The sequence below is a fragment of the Leptosomus discolor genome, chromosome 1, assembly GCF_034619465.1.
Source record: "Leptosomus discolor isolate bLepDis1 chromosome 1, bLepDis1.hap2, whole genome shotgun sequence".
NCBI lineage: Eukaryota > Metazoa > Chordata > Aves > Leptosomiformes > Leptosomidae > Leptosomus > Leptosomus discolor.
In genome coordinates, this window is record NC_141391.1 from 1,748,762 (window position 1) to 1,767,034 (window position 18,273).

General features: G+C 55.3%; 1 protein-coding gene across 4 annotated transcripts in view; it reads right to left on the bottom strand.

Moving 5' to 3' along the window:
• Nucleotides 1–7,929: 7,929 nt before the first annotated feature.
• The window catches only part of RAB6A (RAB6A, member RAS oncogene family), a 61,286-nt gene continuing 50,942 nt past the window's right edge, over nt 7,930–18,273 (bottom strand). For all 4 annotated transcript variants that reach the window (XM_086481601.1, XM_086481600.1, XM_086481599.1 and 1 more), the window contains 2 exons: nt 11,366–11,432; nt 7,930–8,523 (listed from right to left, as the gene is read on the bottom strand). In XM_086481601.1, the coding sequence (XP_086337727.1) occupies nt 8,459–8,523; nt 11,366–11,432 (132 nt within the window). In that variant the 3' untranslated portion in view covers nt 7,930–8,458. The remainder of the gene's footprint in view (nt 8,524–11,365; nt 11,433–18,273) is intronic.

The window sequence follows — 18,273 nt, forward strand, 5'->3', positions numbered from 1 at the left end:
GCTTGGCCAGGTGAAGCCCACAGCCCAGCTGCTGTTTACGGGCTTTTTTGGGGGGAGGGCGAGGCTCCAGCCCCTAGAGCAGGTGCTGACATGACCGGCGACCCCAGGGATGCTCAAGAGAGAGGTTCGATTAAAGATTAAGGGGGGGTGAAAACCTTGGCAGGATTTCCAACCCGGTCCAAGCTTCCGAAGGTCCCCTGGGCCTGGAGAAATGGTGCAAAACCTCCTAAGAATTGGGGCTAAACTCTTGGGAATTGGGCTGGGAAGAGCCCTGGGAAGAGCCCAGCTTCCCTAGGCAAGCGGCAGTCACGGCGGGAGGGACATGCAGGATCTGGAGTTTCACCCTGATTTTTTTGGGACGGGGGGAGAAACCACTGGGGGCCAAGGAGCAGCTCTCCCTGGGCATCAGGGTCCCTTTCTGGAGGCCAGGCTGAGATCTTCGAAGCCGGGATTTGGGAGGGAGGTCGGGGGGGGACACACAGGGTCCCTTTGGGGGGCCCCGAGGCCAAGGGCCAAGCAGCAGCTCCCGTTTTTGCAGCACCCGGCAGATGGCGGGGGGGGGTGGGGGGTGGGGGGGTGGATCCTCTGCGGCACGAGTTTATCCTGGAGACCCCGTCGATACGAAACAGCTTCAAGAGCCACAAACAAAACCCCCAGCCAGGTTAAAACCAAACAAAAATAACCCAGTGACACCAGTGCCCCGGCCCGCTCTTGCCACTAAAGCCCCGGATCGGTTCGTCCCGGCGCCTGACGGGGGATCGGGATATCCCAACCCACCGTCCTCATCCTCCCCGCGCCTCCCTCGCCTCGCTGCTGCTGCTGCTGCAAACCCACTCCCGGCCACTGCATCGATTTTTGGAGAGGAAAAAAAAAAACCCAACAAACCCCAAGCACGAAGCTATCTGCAGTCTAATAAAGGCAGCAAAACAAAAAACCCCACGAGGTCCAGCCTGCGGGTGAGCGAGGATGAGGAGGGGGCTGCTCGTCCTCACCGATCTCCGGGGGGGTGGGAAGGTTTGGGTCCCCCCTCGAGAGCTCCTCCATCTCTTCCTGCGCCCCTTTTCCTCCTCCTTTTTCCACCGGGAGCTCTAAGGGGAGGGACGGGCTACGGGAAAACTCAAACCCACCCTCTGCGTCTCGCAGAAGCGGGGCTCGAGCAAACCTCGCGGCACGCAGCCGCGGCCCCCGGCCCCGCAGGCTCTCGGGGTCCCCCCGCGGCACGACGGGACGCAGAAGGGGAAGAAGCTGCCCGAGAAATCCCGCTCGCCGCGGCCCCGCCGCGGTGTCGGAGGACGACGACCGGGCGCCGGCAGAGCGGCTCCTCCCTTTGCGCCCCAAAATTCAGACCCTGCGGGACGAGCTGCCTCCGGTGGGGACGGGACCGGCGCAGCGAAGGGCCCGGCCAGCCCCGTTTTAAGCCTCGAGGTGGCTTAAAAGCGTCCCTGGGTGTATTTGAGTCGCACGGCCTCGAAGCTGAGGGCGGCCTGCCCCCTGCTTTTACAAAAAATCAGCGTTTTCGACGTTCAGGCTTTCCCCCACGGCCCCTCCGCCGCCGCCTTCAGCCCAGCACGCACCCCCCAGCTTTCACGGGGTGGAGAGGAGACGGATCCGGCCCCGTCCACCCCTCTGCGCCCTCACCCCGTCTGCCTCCTCCCGTCTCCCCGCCCTGTCCCCCCTCTGGCGCACTCACCTTCGCTCCCCGCTCCCCTCGGCGCCGCTCCCCGGACCCCCACGGTTATTCCTGCTGCACCGGAGGGGGGAAAGAGATAAACCAACAAACCCACGGCTGCTTTTAGGGCGCACATCAGATGGGAAACGAGCTGCGCGGAGGCTGGGCCCTGCTCCCTCCTGGATCTGGGCTCGGCCCCGTCTGCCGCCATCCCGCTTTCCGACCTCTTTTCCTTCCCACCTGCCGGGAAGCGGAGCAGCACGCCTGGCTGCTGACGGAGCAGCCCGGGACACGGAGCCCCTGGGTTTGAGCCCAGCTCCAGGGGGGATGAAGCACCCGAGTCTCAGCGGCGGGAGCGCGACGGTTTGGGCCGGGCAGGGAAGAGGCGGTTGCGGGGACACACCAAGCAGGGGGAGGTGCCCCAAATCCTCTTTTTTCAGTGACTTCAGCCATCCCAGGAGGTGGCAGAGCTGGGAAAAGCCGGAGCTTTTCCTCGGCAGCCCCATCTCCAGCACTGGGCGCCGCTGGCAGGAATTTAGAGGTGAGACACGTCTGGAGACGGAAACATCTGGAAACGCTTCGCCGAGAGCAGCACGACCCGGCCATCGGCACGCTCCTTTCCAGCTGCTGACCTGCAAAAGCTCCTTTTCCCCAGCTCAGACCCCCCACGCCCCCCACCCCTGCGGTACCTGAACATCCCAGGGCTCATCCGGCTCCTCTCCTACCCAGCAGGGCTGTGCCGGTCTCCCAAAGGGCTAGGGACACCAAGGGATCCAGGCGAGGCCGCCGAGGAGGGCAGCGACGGGCCAGCACGCGCCTCCAGCAGCGACTCCCGGGGTCTTCGCGCTGTCGGTGGGAGCGGCTGATGGCGGCCGGACCCTTCGCTAGGCAGCTAAACGAAGGGAGCGATTAAACACGTTAAAAATCAACTTGGAAGCACAAAGAACAGAAACCACCGTCCACAAAACCACCTGGGCTCGGTTTTCGCTCCGCTCAGGTCTTTGCCCGCAGGAGAGGGGCTTCCAGGGGGCTTCGGCGCTGACGCTGCACAGGACCAGCGGGACAATAAGCGCTGAGAAACAGAAATTGGGGTTGACCCACTCCCTTCGCGCTCAAACACCCTGGTACGACCCCCCTCTCCCAGCAGCGAGAGCTGCTGAAGCCCCAGACAGTGGCTGAAGCCCAGGACAACTCAAAAACGCCTCTGAAACGAGGATTAACGCGGCGGGATCTGCGGTAAGGACCGGGCTCAAGAGGTTCCCGTCCCAGCATGTCCCCAAACAGCCTTGTGAGATTCGTCCCTGAATGTCCCAGCAACGAAATCTGCCGGAGGCCGCTTGACCCTCGCTGCGCTCAAAACCCGTTATCCGGGAATAAAGCCGGGATCGAGCCTCCGATTCCCACCCGTCCCCTCTTCCAGGGCTCGGGTAAAGGTGGGAGAGGGCAGCGCCAAGGCCACCGCCAGCCCCAGGAGCATCGATGAACACCTTTTGCTCCCTCCAGCGCCCGTATCCGAGCACACGCAGCACTGCGGATGGCTGGGGGGGGGGGGGAGGATACAGAGTGATTTCAGCGCTTTAATTAGCGGTAACTTTAATTAAGCCTCTCACACAACCCTCATTCCAGGCGCACTCTCTGGGTGGCCGACGGCAAACGCTCCCAACGGCTTTCATTTCTACCGGAATCCTTGGAAATGGGCGGCCAGCCTGGGAGATTCGACAGGGAAAGCAGCGCTTGAGGAGAGCCTCCTCCCGGAGGGGACAGCGGGAGCAGCACCCCAGCTGCCCCCACCCCGCGCTGCCTTCAGCCCTGCCCTGCTCCTCATCCTCCAGGGAAGGGCAGAGCTGCCGCCTTCAGCCCTGCCTGACTCCTCATCCTCCAGGGAAGGGCAGAGCTGCTGCCTTCAGCCCTGCCCTGCTCCTCATCCTCCAGGGAAGGGCAGAGCTGCCGCCTTCAGCCCTGCCCTGCTCCTCATCCTCCAGGGAAGGGCAGAGCTGCTCGTGTCACCGCAGCGCCGCTGGCGTTTCGCTCCCGACGCGCCTGAACGTTTTTTACGGCATCAGTCGGTCGCGTTCAGCCGCTACACGAGGGTCCCCAACCCCTTCTCCAAAGCCGTGTCCCGCTCCAGCGCACCCTCAGACCAGGGTGGGGAAGGGAAAGGTGGTTAAACGGGGGGGGGGGGAATAAAAATAAAAATAAAAATATAAATAAAAATAAAACTAAAACCAGGTCCTTTTGCAAATGGATGAAAACCCAAGCGCAGCGAGGCTGGGAACGCCGGCTCGGGCGGTGACAGAGCAGCAGAGGAGGCAGCCGAGCACCACGGCAGCATCGGCAGCCGCTCTCCTGACTGCGGGAGCGTCGGCAGCCTCTGCCGCAGCCACGTCGCAGGTAGCGCGGCGAGCAGCAGCTTGCCCACCTCCCACCCCCACCCCCGTTTATCTTCCTTTCGGGGCTGGTACATGCCCAGCATGGAAAAAAAGGTGCTGCTGCATCAGGTAGAGCCCTCTCACGGTCGAATTCGGGGAGGATTTGAGCGCTGGAAGCTGAACCGACACCGTGCAGCGAGGGGACGGCGGCGGCGGCTGCTGCAGCAGCTCTGCGGACGCCGGTAGGAAGGTGCCGCAGCTCCCCCAGCCCGGCAAAACCAGGGCTGATCCTTCCCAAGGAGGCACCAGCATGAGGCACCCTCTAATCCGAGCCACGCTCTCCCCATCTGCCCTTCTCGCTGACGCAAACCAGCAAGGCTGGGAGCGGAGAGCTGGACCCGCCGCGGCCAGGACCAGCGTCCTCCGCCGGAGCCGATGGGGGAGCCCAGACCACGCCTCGCTCCGCAGCGGCCCCTTCTCCCCAGTTTAATCCAGCCCCCTTTGAGTGGGAAAGCGAGATACCAGTACTGGAGGCGACGTCCAGCAGCAGCACGAAGGTGACTCGAGAGCAAGGAGGAACCGAGACCGTCGGGCTTCGGCGCTACCCAGGAGAGAACGCCCGCTCCTACGAAGTCCAGCTCCTCCCAACGCATCTATCCCGAACCCGCTTCCGAGAGGCCAACGGGCTGTTTTCGGGTGCTCCCACCCAGGGCAGGACCTGGAGGTGCCAGGTCTGAGGAACAGAAGCTCCCCCCGCCCCAGTGACAAACGCCTCCTGCAGTGACCTGTCCCCACACCCAGCACTCCTCCACAGTTTCCAGCTTGTCCAGTCCCACGACCAATTTATTAAGGCTCCTTCTAACACAGAAGAGCTTGAACCAGCGACCACCATCAGGCTGCTTGGTGTTCCCCACCCAAAACCAGTCCGTTTCCCCAGGCAACCCCGTCAGAGAGCATCTGTTACTGGTTACTCACCTCCCCGTCCCCGCAGCCCTCCTCTGCCATCCCCAGCAAGACGAGAGGCTTCAGGAGGATCCTCCTCGAGGCAGGCGGGCTCGGTCCCACGCTCACCGCAGAGCAGGCCGGGAAGCTGGGGAGGAGGCCGCCCAACGAGACCTTGGCGAGAGGGAACGGAGGAAATGCTGGATTTGGGGAAGTGAGAAAGGCCCAGAAAGGGCCGCCTGCAGCAGGCGGAGGACGTGCTCCCCGTCCCCATCACTGGAAACAACCGCAGGGACAAGCACAGCGCCGGAGGGGCAGCGAGAGCACGGCTCCGCACCCCTCCTCCACCCCGCCCGGGCAAAAGGCTCCTTTGGAACCCCCAAAGCAGGAGCCTGACGCCCTGCACGCCCCTCCGCGCCCCCAACCTGCGTTCTGGTGGACATTCTCAGAGAGGAGACCCAGAGCCTTCCAACAGGCAGGTATTTATTCAGCTCAAGCGCTCAGGGGTTGTGTTGTCGCCGCTGTCGTCGTTTCCAACGCACGTGAGGTACCAGCGACCTTCCCACATGAAGAAAAGGAACCTTTTTTTCCCCTCCCTTATACAATTTCTTCAACCACTTGTATCAAGACAAGGAGCAGGTAATGGAAGAGCTGCGTAACGCACCGCACAACCACCAAGCCAGAGCGGGGAGGAGAAACGCAACAGCGCAGAAACCTTCACCCTTTACAAAATCATCAGTAAAAAAAAAAAAAAAAGTCCATTCCTGGGGTTCTACCGGCCCACGGAGCGACTTAAAACCTAAAACCTGACAGACGAGGTGGTGCGAGGAACGATGGTGCAGAAATCAATACAACATTAAACCTGAGTTGTTCCTTTCCTCTGGAAAAGCGGGATCAGGGCAGGATTGAGCCCCGTTAAGCGCCCTCGGCCGGGCTGTACGTTCTCAAACGCCCCGAGCAGAGCTCAGGGCCCTCCCGGGGGATAAGGACCGAAGCGCTGGCGACTCGTTCCCGCCACCACCGGGCTGTGCCGAACACGGGCGCGCTCCTCTCTCCACCTCCTCTCTCGGGGGAAGCCGTAAGGGACCTGCCCTCCGCCAGCGGCTTCGGAGGCGAGCGAAGGCAGCGCTCAACGCTCGTCACCACGGGGAACGCACGGGGGGTTGGGTCGATCGGAAGCCAAAAAAAAACACCCGACGGTATGAGGTTGTGGAAAAGAGCCGAGCGAGGACCCGCGCCGCGAGCTGCACGAAGCGCCGAAGGGAAGCCGCGCGACGCCGCGACAGCCAGCCGAACCGCTTTCGCACGGCACCGTACGGGAAAAGCAGCCGGGTTTCCTTCCCCCCTACCCCCCAACCCCCCCGAGAGCTTCTCATAAATAAAGAATGATCCTTTGTCACGTATCATTGATGTTTATTTCAAGACATGCCACGTCAAAAAAACTCGCCTTTAATATTGCATTATAAAAGCACTTTACATCTCGTTCTGCCTTTCCGTTATCGTTGTGCAGAGTTGCCATAAACCCAGGGGCAGGGCAGGAGCCTAGCATTCGCTTCAGGAATGAAGAATTCCAAAAAAATCTTTTATGCCCGTTTCCTGGTGAAAAGTGGTGGTGGTGAGGACGATCCCCTTTCTCTCCCCCGGTTGGTTATTTTAGATGGTAGAGGGGCAGAAGAGAACAAAGGAGGAGCCTGAACGACTGGCCTGCCGTTGTTCATCGAAGCAGCAAATCGCCACACAGACTCGAGAATTCCTTCCTGCACTGTAACTCAGCCATACTCGCCCAGCAAACAATGTATTTACAATTGTGGTTGATTAACTTACACAGCAACTTCACAACGACTAGTAAAGATTAAAAGGGTGCACTTCTAGCGTGGTCGACTCCGTGTTTCTCGGGTAGCTACATCTCGCGACACCAGCAAAGCTCTAAACAGATTCCTCAGCGCGAAAACGAAACGAGAAATAATCACCGAGAACAGTAAAAAAAAAAATGAAGCGAGGAAATAAATATCAAAGAAAAACGGTTAATTGGCAGCCTAGTTAAATAGAAAACTAAATTACTCGTTATTTAACCAAACTATACAGCTCTAGGGAACCAAACTAAACCAACTTGGAAGACTGAACATAAAAAAAATCGCTGAAAAATAAAGGCATAGATCCGCATAACCATACGTGGGTTTCCAGCCCATCCAACTCCCTTTCCCTCTACGATCTCTCAACTAGATTCCTGCACGGTCACAGCAAACACCCCCTTCCCAGCCGACCTACGACCGCGCCGGGGGAAAGCGGGGGCTGCTCCCCCTTCCCCTCTCTCACCGGCCTCTGAGCCCGGCGCCTCCGCGGGGTAACCACCCAGCTGCTCTTTCCCCTCTCTGCCAAACTGAAGAGGTTTCAGCCCGTTTTCGGCAGGTTGTGGCGCCAGTTCCTGAATTCACTTAGTATTTCCCCTAAAAAAAAAAAAAATTTAGGAAAAAAAAAAAAGCAGCAAACCGCTTTCTCCTCCAAACGTTCCGTTCCCGTCCCTCGGGCAGTAATTGACTCCATTGGTGTTCTACATAAAAGGAAAAAAAAAAGAAAAACCCACAACAAAACGCTCTTAAAACTCATCTCGCACTCCCCACGGGTTTCCCTGCGCCCTGCGAGCGTTTCGCTAATGCACATCCACCCTCTCCTTCCCCCCCCCCCCCCCGCCCAAGCCCTCCAGAAGCCATCCGGCCCGTTCCCAGAGGCACCCCGCGCTCCTCAGGGTGCCCTCCTGGAAGGGTGCTCACCCCTGCAACCACTAAAAAGAAGAAAAAAAAAAAAAAAAATAAAAATCTCCAGCAGCCTTTCGTGGTGTCGAAACCCCCGCTGAGGTTTGGGGGTTTGAAAACCAGTCAGACTATCTCTGCTCAAACGATTAAGAGCTCGGGTTTAATTTTTCTTTTTTTTTTTTTTCTTTTTTTTTTTTTTAATTATTATTGTAAGGATCAGCGTTTAACCCTCGGCACACGCCGCCTCCGCTTGCGTTCCTGACTGCTGTCTAGGCATTTCCAGTTTGTTAGAGGAACCAAACGGGTCAGATTTGCAAGCGTTCTTCTGCACACACATCTCTCGGCCAAGTCCAATTCCAAACTTACTCAGTTCCCGCCATTTCAAAGTGCAATATCATAACATATTAAAAAAGGAACAAATATTAAGAAATTGTACCTATTTTTTTTTTTTTTTTTTAAAGTTATACCTAGAATATGCTGGAATATTTTGGCTTTTTTTTTTTTTCTTATAAATAATGAAGACACTGACATTTTCTTTTGTGTGTGTGTGTGTGTGTGTGCTTGTGAAGCTAATAGATCATCTCCACGAGACAGCCAGCGATGATGAACTGCAATACATTATTACTGAAAGGGGAAGGTTCAAGCCAATATTCACACTGCAGTCAATGAAGAGTAAAGGGAGGGAAAGCAGTGATGTTCTGGAGAAAGGTAGAAGCCACACGGTATTAGCAGGAACAGCCTCCTTCACTGACAGGCTGCTCTTGAGGCTTTTCCAGTTTTATGTCAATCACTGGAAGCGGTAAGTTAAGGCAAACACACCCAGCTCTGTTTCCCTCCCAGGCGCAGGCGGGGCAGGATGCGGACTGGCATTTTCAGTTCGGTATTTCCCACCGAAATGCTTGAAAAGCAGTTTCAAAAGCTTCAAACCCGAAGCCAAGACAGGGGGTCTCTCTCAGCAGCTCCTCTGGCCCCCGCGTTGGCACCTCAAGTCCGCAGCAGCAGCAAGGTCAGACCCCAAACGTCTGTCTCGAACCAGCCTGGCTCTTCCCCAGCGATCGCTTCTCGTTCCAAAGCGACTGCTGTAAAAGATGGGTACGCTGAAGGGTCTAATCGCCACTTCCAGAGGGAACCAGTAACAGCTTGGAAACCCCCAGTTTCAAATCAACGCTAGATGCAGCCTTCCAGCCCCGAGAGCAGCATCTCCAGCTGGTGGGCAGCCCGCAGGGGGCTCTGCCCGCTGGCTCGAAGAACAGCAAAGCCCTGGAGGTGGCAGGAGCCTGGAGGAACCCCGAAAGGAGAGCTCGGCTCTTCCCCAAACTCCTGCTCCTCTCTACTCCACAGCCAAGTACCCTGGGGCGGGCAGGAGAGCCTGCTGGGGTTTGAGCACAGCCGGCTCTGCTAAGAGAATCCCCCGGCAGCGCGCTCCAGCGAGGCTGCTCCTGCTCGCGCCGTCATCCCCCGGAGTCCTCACACCCCCACGGCTCGCAGACACGATGCTCCCGAACTCCCCCATCAACCCTTCCCTCCTGTCGAGCTGCTCTGCTCACCCCACCGCCGGCCAACGAGACCCCTGCTGCCTCCCCGCGCTCACCCCTCGCCACGACAGCCGAGATCTACCGAGATCTGCAGAGTTTGCTGCTCCGGACCAGCCTGAGACAAGCGACTCCCTCCGCGGCACTCGAGTTCCCAGCGGGCGCCCTACAGCGACCACGCTCACGTGGCCCTTCCCAGGGGCAGCTCTGAACGCTGAGCCCCAAACCTGACCCGCGGCAGCGCAGAGGCAAACAGGCCACAGCGCTGGTGCGCCCCCCTTCTTTCTTCAGGGGGGTTTAAGTTGCTTTTTACAGAGGTTAGAAGAAAATAAACACAAAAAAGGGGCAACAAAAGGCCAATCATTCATCTCAAACCCGCGGTCTATTCGGCTGATTGAAACCTCGACACGCATTTCGGAGCCGGAGCTGCTCGGAACGAGCCTTGCCAGCTTCGCCGCCGAACACGAGCCGTTCGAGATCCTCGAACCCTCACACGTTCTGGGAAGAAGCCGACGGAAAATCCCCCGCCGTTAATCCTAGCGCAGCTGCCTGGGAGACAGTGACACGCGAGGGCTGCTATCTGCAGTCCGCAGGAAGGCAGACGCGAAGCGCCCTCGTTGCCCTCCCATTTAGAGGCCGGCGATCAAGAGGAAGCGCAGGCCCATCAGCCTTCTCACCACCACCCTCGTTAATAGAGATTGGGGCTCATTAACCTTCTGGTGACCGGCACAACGGAATCTTTTGGATCCGTCTCGCACAAAGCTCGTGCCTTCCACAGCTTCCCAAACCCTCCCGCTCCCCCTAGGCAGCAAGATGTCGTTTCGGCACCGAGCCTGTCCTCCTCCCCGCCGCGTCCTTCCCGCCAAAGCGCCATTCCTCCTCCGCTGACCCGCTGCCAGCGACGGGAGCCCTGCTGCAAAAAGAAGTGGGACCACCCTGAAAAAGTGCCTCTGGTCAAAAAAAAAGCTCGCCCACAAACTCCTCTTCCAGTCAAGATGCAACACAGCTCCTCTCTGCTCCCACCGCGATTTCCCCCGCTCTTTGGCCGCTCCCCTCCCCTCCAGCACTCCTGCTGGGTGCAGAGGCAGCCAGCCCTCTCGCCCCCTTCTGCATCACCTCTCTTCTCTAACCCAAGCGAGCAGGAACGGGTGGTCAGGGGAGACTGCAAGGACTTGCTCGCTCATCACAGACATCTTCGCCTTCAGAGCGACGCTGAACGACCACAACCGCTCCTACAGTGTTGTCACAAGCCACCCACAAAGGCACCTTCATGCCCTCCCCAAACACCCCCAGCTGGCCGGGCGAGCAATTCGGATTTAGCCACGCTGCTTGGCATGCGCAAAGCTTCATCCCTTCTCCATCCCTCCTGCCACACCTCCCCGAGGCTCGTCCCTTCAGCTGAGTCTTCTCCTCCCTGGCACCACGCGGATGCCTGCCCAGAGCTGTCCGGGGTCGAGCACTGCAACGGGCTGCCCTGGCAGCTCATGGGATCTCCAAACGTGGAGATTTCTGAAGGTTTCGACCCTGAGAAACTGGCCTGACTTTGGAGTTAGTCCTGCTTCGAGCAGGAGGCTTGGAGGAGGGACCCACAGAGCTTCCTTCCAACCTAGCTCATTCCTCAAGAGTCACAGGGGATTTTTTTTTTCAGGCCTCTCTGCAGTTGTTTTCTCCCACTCCACAGTCTCCCCCTCTCTCTCCCCACATCCATCCTTGCTCAAACACCAAGCAAAGAATCTTTCTGGATCTGTTTGCACCCTGCCCATTGCCCTCCCTTCGGCTTTCAGTCAGTTCTCCCCCCTTTTACACCACCTCATAGCCCCGAGCGTCCCTACTTCACAGCAGAGGCCTCCACCCTGAACACTCCTAGTCCCAGCCTTCCTCCCCACCAAAGCGCTCCTTCCTCCTCAGTACTTCAAGCCCGAAGGCGACTTGCCCCGTTGCCCCTCTCAGGATGTCCGTAAGCTGACCGAGGGCTGCAGGAGAGATCCCGCTCCCTCCTCCTCCGGCCTTGGTATTCAGGGCCTGCCTTTGCCTCGTCCACGGTAACGCCTGGCAGCGCTTTGCCACCGCTGAAATCGCAGCAGAACGCATAAAGGATACTGTCTTCTCTACTTTTGTCTTGTGTGCTTTCCATTCCAGGCAAGGCAGCTGCCACGCGTCGGAAAAGCTGCAAAAAAAAAAAAAAAACAAAACCCACACAGGGAAGAGATCAAAACAATCGGACTTTAAAGAGTGCCCCCCCAGTTGATACAGTTCAAACAATGATTCAATGCAGCCTTCGGTACTATTTACACTGCTCACACCAAAAAAAGCCTGACACCAAATATAACCTTTATTCTTAGGAAATGGCAAAGCACATTTTCATTGCTGTTGAAGATCAAGTGTTACTGCCTACAAGCAGCAAACCTCCGATCACCTTCTCTGCAAATACGCTCTGCTTAGAATCCAGCAATTTCCACCTCACATCTGCTGTGGATGGCCAGAGACCCCAACAAGTCGGTAGGAACCCGACCTTCACACCTCCGCAGAGTGTTAGTTACACAAGAGCATGGACACGCTGATAAATCCAGGAATCTGTCACCAATATTGGGCGAGCTGGCACGTACAGAGGAGCGTCAGAGTAGGGGATGTATGTAGTGACATCCCCTAAACATCCTCCTCCAGGCTCCACGTACCTGTAGCTCAGGCTCCCTGTGAACCAGACAAAGGATCTGTCTTTCAGGAATATGCCCAACCCTTTTCTAAGCACCCTCCACTTTTGGGATCCGCTCCATCATTTCTCCAGCCCACGCTCACGGTATAAACCACAAGAGGAACACCAGCCAAGCGCACCTGCAGGCCCAAAGCAGCTGCTCTACCTCTCACTTGAACGCTGTCTTCCATTCCCCAAGCAAGGTCTTCGCTCCCAACTCCCTTCATGGTTTCATTCCACCTGAAGGAGGCTGAGAGGTGAAGACTGAACGGGACCAGTTCCCCCTCCTGCATTTCCAACCTTTGCCCCCGAGGCTCAGACTTGTGGTTCCCACCACAAGGCTTTTCCCCAGCCCTCTGGGCAAGGAGCCTATAGATTTGCCCACTATCAATGCACCAGAACTCACTTAAATTTTCCGAGCCTGCAATAGCCTGTCCTCTCCTGGGCAGGAACAGCACAGTTAAGGACTGTCCTGCAGCTGACTGATCTCTCTGAGAAGGTGCCACGTTCCGTCGGTACCAACCACAGAAGTTTTGACACCCAAGGTTCTCTCTTCCATGGGCCCCACAGCAGGAGGGGAGGACAGGACCAGTCTGATGGACGGATGAATCGCCTTTGCTGTTCGTCAGGGTTATCAAATAACGACCTAATCGTTGCTTACCCTTGGAGAACAGCCCTAGCAGAGTTTTGATCCCATGCTGATGTGCTCAGCACACACCCAGATATAAACCTTTGATGTACGCTGCATTAATATTTTTACACCGTTACAGACGTCGTTCTCAGAATATATTTCTTGCCTGCGCGTTATCAAGCGCCCAGGACACCAAGCGCTCGCCGTCTCCGTCCATCAGCGCGTTAAAATCACCCCGGCAGCAGCTCGGGAGTCCCAAAACGCCTGGCGCGAGCCTGACGTCAGCCTCGATGCGTTAAACTGACAGGGCTGCACATCAGCCCTCTCCTCAAATGACACGAAGCTAAAACCACTTATTCCCAGTGACCCACTTTCCACCGAAAACGGAGCCAAAGCCACCGTCAGTCTGTTTATATCACGACTGTAGGAACCTCAACAGCTTTGCAGAGCAGCGCCCGGGCGCTTCGGCACATTTGGCCCCGATGCTGGGAGGACACTGAGGCAACTTCGTGGGCTGGCCAAGCACCCTCGGAGGTAATCGTGAACGAGCCCCCCCAGGTCTGCGTGACCTGCGCAGGGCAGGAGCACGAGCACGCTACGCTCGCGGGTGTCCGCCCTTCGCTGTCACCGCTGTTCGTCACGGCTACGTGAGGAGAGGACAAAACCGATGGGGGGGGGGGGGGGGGGAAGGCAAAGCTGCTTTCCTTCGCCATTCCCATCGTCTCCCTCTCCAGAAACCACCTCCAGCATCCTCACCCCTTTTTTACTAAAGGGCAACACCGCTCTGCGGGCGTACACTGGAATCTGGACCGAGACAAGGACAGGGGTGGGAGAAGCCCGTCCTTGAGGTACCTCAACTGACTTTAGCCAACGATTTCCAAGCAAAAAGCTTAGTATCCCCCTCGAAGCTTCGACTGACCTCTGCCGTTATCCTGAGCCTCCCCAGCCTCACGGAAAAGTTCAGGCAGATTCTCAGGCGCCAACGCCAAAGGAACAAAGATCACGTTGAAATTTCAAACTCTACCGGCCACCGACACCGAGCAGAGAGCAGGAATGCACGACTACCCAAAAGTGCAGAGGCGAGAGAGACTGCCTGGTCCAAATTAAGGTAATTTTGACTCAGGGAAAAGCTAAACATTGATCTAATTGTAATCACTGTACAAACAAAAAAGAGTCCTACCAACTGAGCTCACCGCTTGTTAGTGTATCTGCTTGCCTCATCTCACCATCCCTCCTCACTCTTAATTCTGCTCGAAAAAGCACCGTGGCTATGATTTTCCAAGCATTTTACAACTAGCCAGACACGAGCACTTTGGCTGATAAGAATGAAGTGGGGGAGAAGAAAGAAGCTGCAGGCTGTCAGAGCAATCTCCCATCGCAGCCAGCGTTATTTGTCCTCGCCATTCCAAGCAGGTGAGACGGCAGCAGCGCCAACCTGCTTCGCTTTATTACTTTTCAAGAGGCTCTTTTACTCAGGATAGCACTAGACTATTCGTTGTAAGTTGGTTTCGCATCTTGGAGATGGCCAAGGAAGTAATTGAGAGTCAATCTCATCTCCCTCTAGAAGCCTTGAAAGTTTTAGTACTGTATTTGAGTCCACAAGCGCTTCGCAGTCCCGATGCTTTCTTTGCCTTTAAGTCTTCAACAAACTTCCTGACTCGATCGCATCTGGGTATAGAAGGTTCTGACCCTCCTTCTTTACTGGGCTCTGTCCCTAAAATTACTTCTACTCTCAAAATATTCAATATTCTGTGAGCTTTCACAGGCAGATTAATGGATCTCAACTTCAATTTTATGAAAGAAAACAGCTTTGTGACTTCTGGGAAAAAAAAGGGAAAAAGAGAAAAAGAAAAGAAGGAATGCTGGACAGCCACCAGGGCATTGCAGAATACTCAAATACCATCTAGAGCCATGCTTTCAGAAGTGTGCTGGAGTGTTGTCAACGCATCAGGAGAGGGTAAGGCAAACTCTGCTCCTCTCTGGGACATCACTTCAGAGCTACATCTGTCCCCGTGAGCTCTGTCAAACCTCTCGCCCCTCCATCACACGCTTTCCAGCTGATATGCAAGTGATACCTCAGAGGTAGAGATGGAGCAAATCAGCTTCTCTACCCTTCCTGTACACTGTTTGGGGTATTTTTGCTCCTATGCTGCAGTCTTAAAGAGTAATTTCAACCCAGTTCTTGACACAGAAGGTTTGGGGGAGAAAAAAACCACTCTCTCCCATCAGTTTTAAGGATGGATATGCAACAGAGTTTAGCACCACCCTACCAGATCCTGCCTAAATTAGGTTGCTTGCCTGACGCCTTTGCTCTGATAGGAAGAGGGAAATGCATCACTTCATCCAGCTCTTTGCTGCTGTCACGCACTTGGAGAACGCAGGTGGAAAGAGCAGCACAAACCCACTTTGTTTTAAACCGTGGCCTTGCTATTTCTTTCCCCTTGCACAATACGTAGAAAATGAGGGATGCAGTTTATAGAGGGGAGGGGTGGTGAGTCTTAAAAAAAAAAAAAAAAATCCTCAGCTGATGGGAACCAACTGGAATTACTGCATTTAAACCAAGCTGCTGACAGAAAGGCTAAGTGTTTAAAGCACAGTAATCCTTTCTTTACATTAAGACCAGGAATAAAATGATGCCTTTCGCAGTATCTCTCCCCTAAATGATTTCACTAAAAAAAGGAATTTGCCAACTAAGAAAATCAACTTTCTTTCTTATTAACCTTCTGCTTATCAGCCACAGCATATGTGAACAAATCCAATTAGGGAAACTTCACGATGGTTAGAAAGCAGCCTTCTAGGCAGGGACCTTGCTGCTCCACAGGGCCTTCAGGACCCAAGCCAGCCGTCTTATCTCACCGAAAAACGCCGCAGGCAGTTGCACACAGATGTGCCTATATAACGTAGTGTATATACACACACACACACGCGTCTAAATATTTGTGCAATGTGTGTGTGTATAAACACACACGTATTGGGGAGCATTTGGGACCTTTTTTCCCCAAGGCAGGAGTTAAACGCAGCCGTCTGAAACACGGAGCCACACAAAGTCTCTTTCAGATTCAACCCTGCAATCTCTTTCCCGATTAAACTCTGAAAAAAACCCCAAACCCTCATCTGTCGCCATTAAGTTTCAACTCCTTTGCCAAACCGTGCCTTTCCTGCTACTCCAGCCGATAACCCCCCAACAGAGCAGTGTCACAAGTGACTGTAGGCACAAAACAGTTTTCACTGTAACACTCGGGCAGCAATATGGAAAGGACAGGAGGATCACTGCCCAGATGGGAAAGCCAAGCAAGAAACCTGTTCCCCCAAGGCAAGCAAACAAAAATGTTTCCCTCATTCTCATTCTCTGGGGAGAGCAGTGCAACTCAAAGGATCATTCTTGCCCATCGGATACCCAGAAATCAAAAGACAGGAGAAAGAGCCAAGCTGCTAGATGCAGCCAGCTCTGTGAAAACAGGGTTATTTGAGGGGCCACGGTCCTTTAGCTACCGCCGTGAGAAAGTTTTTCTGCCAAATACCAGATTCAGCCTGGGGCTCTGTGAGAGCAACCGCGAAGCGTGCCAGGTACCGCCGTAAGGAGGTCTTCAGGGCTCTCCCTCCCCTCGCTTTCTACGAGACAGCAAAATGAACCCTGACATATTCTGGGCATGAAATCCACAGACTAACAATAAGATTCCCTGAAATACAGACTGCTGAGATAGAACGTGAATCTTGAAGCCTTTTCAAGCTTATTCAGGGCTGACAAATAAAAGGAATGAGAGACTACGATTCTCTGCATTAACTGAAGCAAGTTATCTACTTCTCCCCTCAGTCTTAAGGCTCCCCTGGCAATCAGTCTTTGCTGAAACTTGCAGGCTCTAAAAGCCAATTTTTTCCCCACTATTGTATCAATTTAACCCCAGAACAATACTATCACCGTTTTCCCTCTGTAATATCATCCACTCATTTTTTCCTTCAACACCCTTTCCCAAAGCTAGAAGGACCAGTAAGTGCATAGGACCCTGGTGACTGCAGACAGCTCTACCTTAACACATCCAACCGTCCACAGCAGCTGTACATTGCCATCTAGTTTGACAGCGTGCACCTAGAAGAGATGAGGCTTGCTTCAGCAGCTCATCAGATCAGTCTTCGGGGAAAAGAAATGCCAGAGAAGCCATAAAATGAAAGGCTGCTGCGTCCAGGTTTCAGCCAGCACGTGCAGAGGCTGCAAATCCTCTGTACTTCTCGGCAGTGGCTACACAAAGAGCCCCCTCTGAGCCGCTAAACCGAGCCACAGGTTTCTCACTGCCACCTCAGTCGCCAGAAGGGTGTTAGCTGAGGTGATGCCTTCTGAGCCGTCCCCTTTCATGCCCCAGGGGAATGGTAAAAAAGAAAAAAAAAAAAAGCCTGTCAGCAGCGTGTTCCCCTCTGCTTCTTTGCTGGCAGAAGATCCTGGCATTGAAATCCGCGCCGTCTGAAGTACGGTGCGACTCAACTTTCTGGAGTTGCGCTACAAAGCCAGGCGCTCTGGATCTGTAGGACAGCTACAGTGAGCAGAGAGCTGAAGACAGTGCCCTTGCCTCTTATCAGCACTGCCTTCCAGCAGAAAAGGATGAACAAGAAGCTAAAAGTAGCACACAAGGTCAAAAGGACCCCGGCTTCCCGCTGACGGCTAGCAAACAAACGGCCGAGGCGGTGAAACACTCTTGGCTCCCCGGGCAGGACGAGAAATTAAGCTTCTTCCATATCCTTAACGGGGCAAATGCTGGTTCTGAAACCTTGTGGACAGCATCCCTTGGAGAACCCTAGTGCTTGGGCCAACACAAAGAGCACTAAGGTTCACCCCCCGTGAGATGACCTTATCCTTCCACATCTGACCAAGACCGGAATGAGGTCAGCGTACTGACAGTTGGACCCAGGGCAGTGAGGGCAGGTGGGTTGCAAGCCACGTCTCCAGGACTTACCTGCACACAAACGACGCTGGAATTCACATCTCTGACCTGAAAGGCTACGAAGGCGATGAGGGGAGCGGAGCATCTCTCCTACGAGGAAAGGCTGGGAGACCTGGGGCTCTTTAGCCCGGAGAAGCCTGAGAGGGGACCTTATCAACCAATATCTAAAGGGTGGGTGTCAAGAGGACAGGGCCAGGCTCTTCTCAGTGGTGTCCAGCGACAGGACAAGGGGCAATAGGCACAAACTGGAACATGTGAAGTTCTGCCTCAACATGAGGAAAAACTTCTTTACTCTGAGGGTGGCAGAGCCCTGGAACAGGCTGCCCAGGGGGGGTGTGGAGTCTCCTTCTCTGGAGATACTCAAAATATACCAGCCTGGACGTGGTCCTGTGCAACCTACTTTAGCAGGGGGCTGGACTGGATGATCTCCAGAGGTCCCTTCCAACCCCTGCCATTCTGTGAAAGAGAGAACGGAAAGGAAGCAAGGAGGCGATGGTGGGCCACACCCAAGGCACCAGTATGAACAGAGCTCACTCTGGAACTGGTAACATCAAGATGTCTACATCCGACACCGCACAGAAACCCAAACCTTAACGAGAAGGGGATGGAAATGCAAAGAAGCCAACAACGGAGGGCTGAGGGTTCAGCTTCACCCCAGGTCTCCTTCTGCATTCACTCGTGCCATCGCCTGCCTTTAAGCCAGGGCACAGGATTTAGGAGACAGATTTCGGGCTGGGCAGAGAGGACAGCA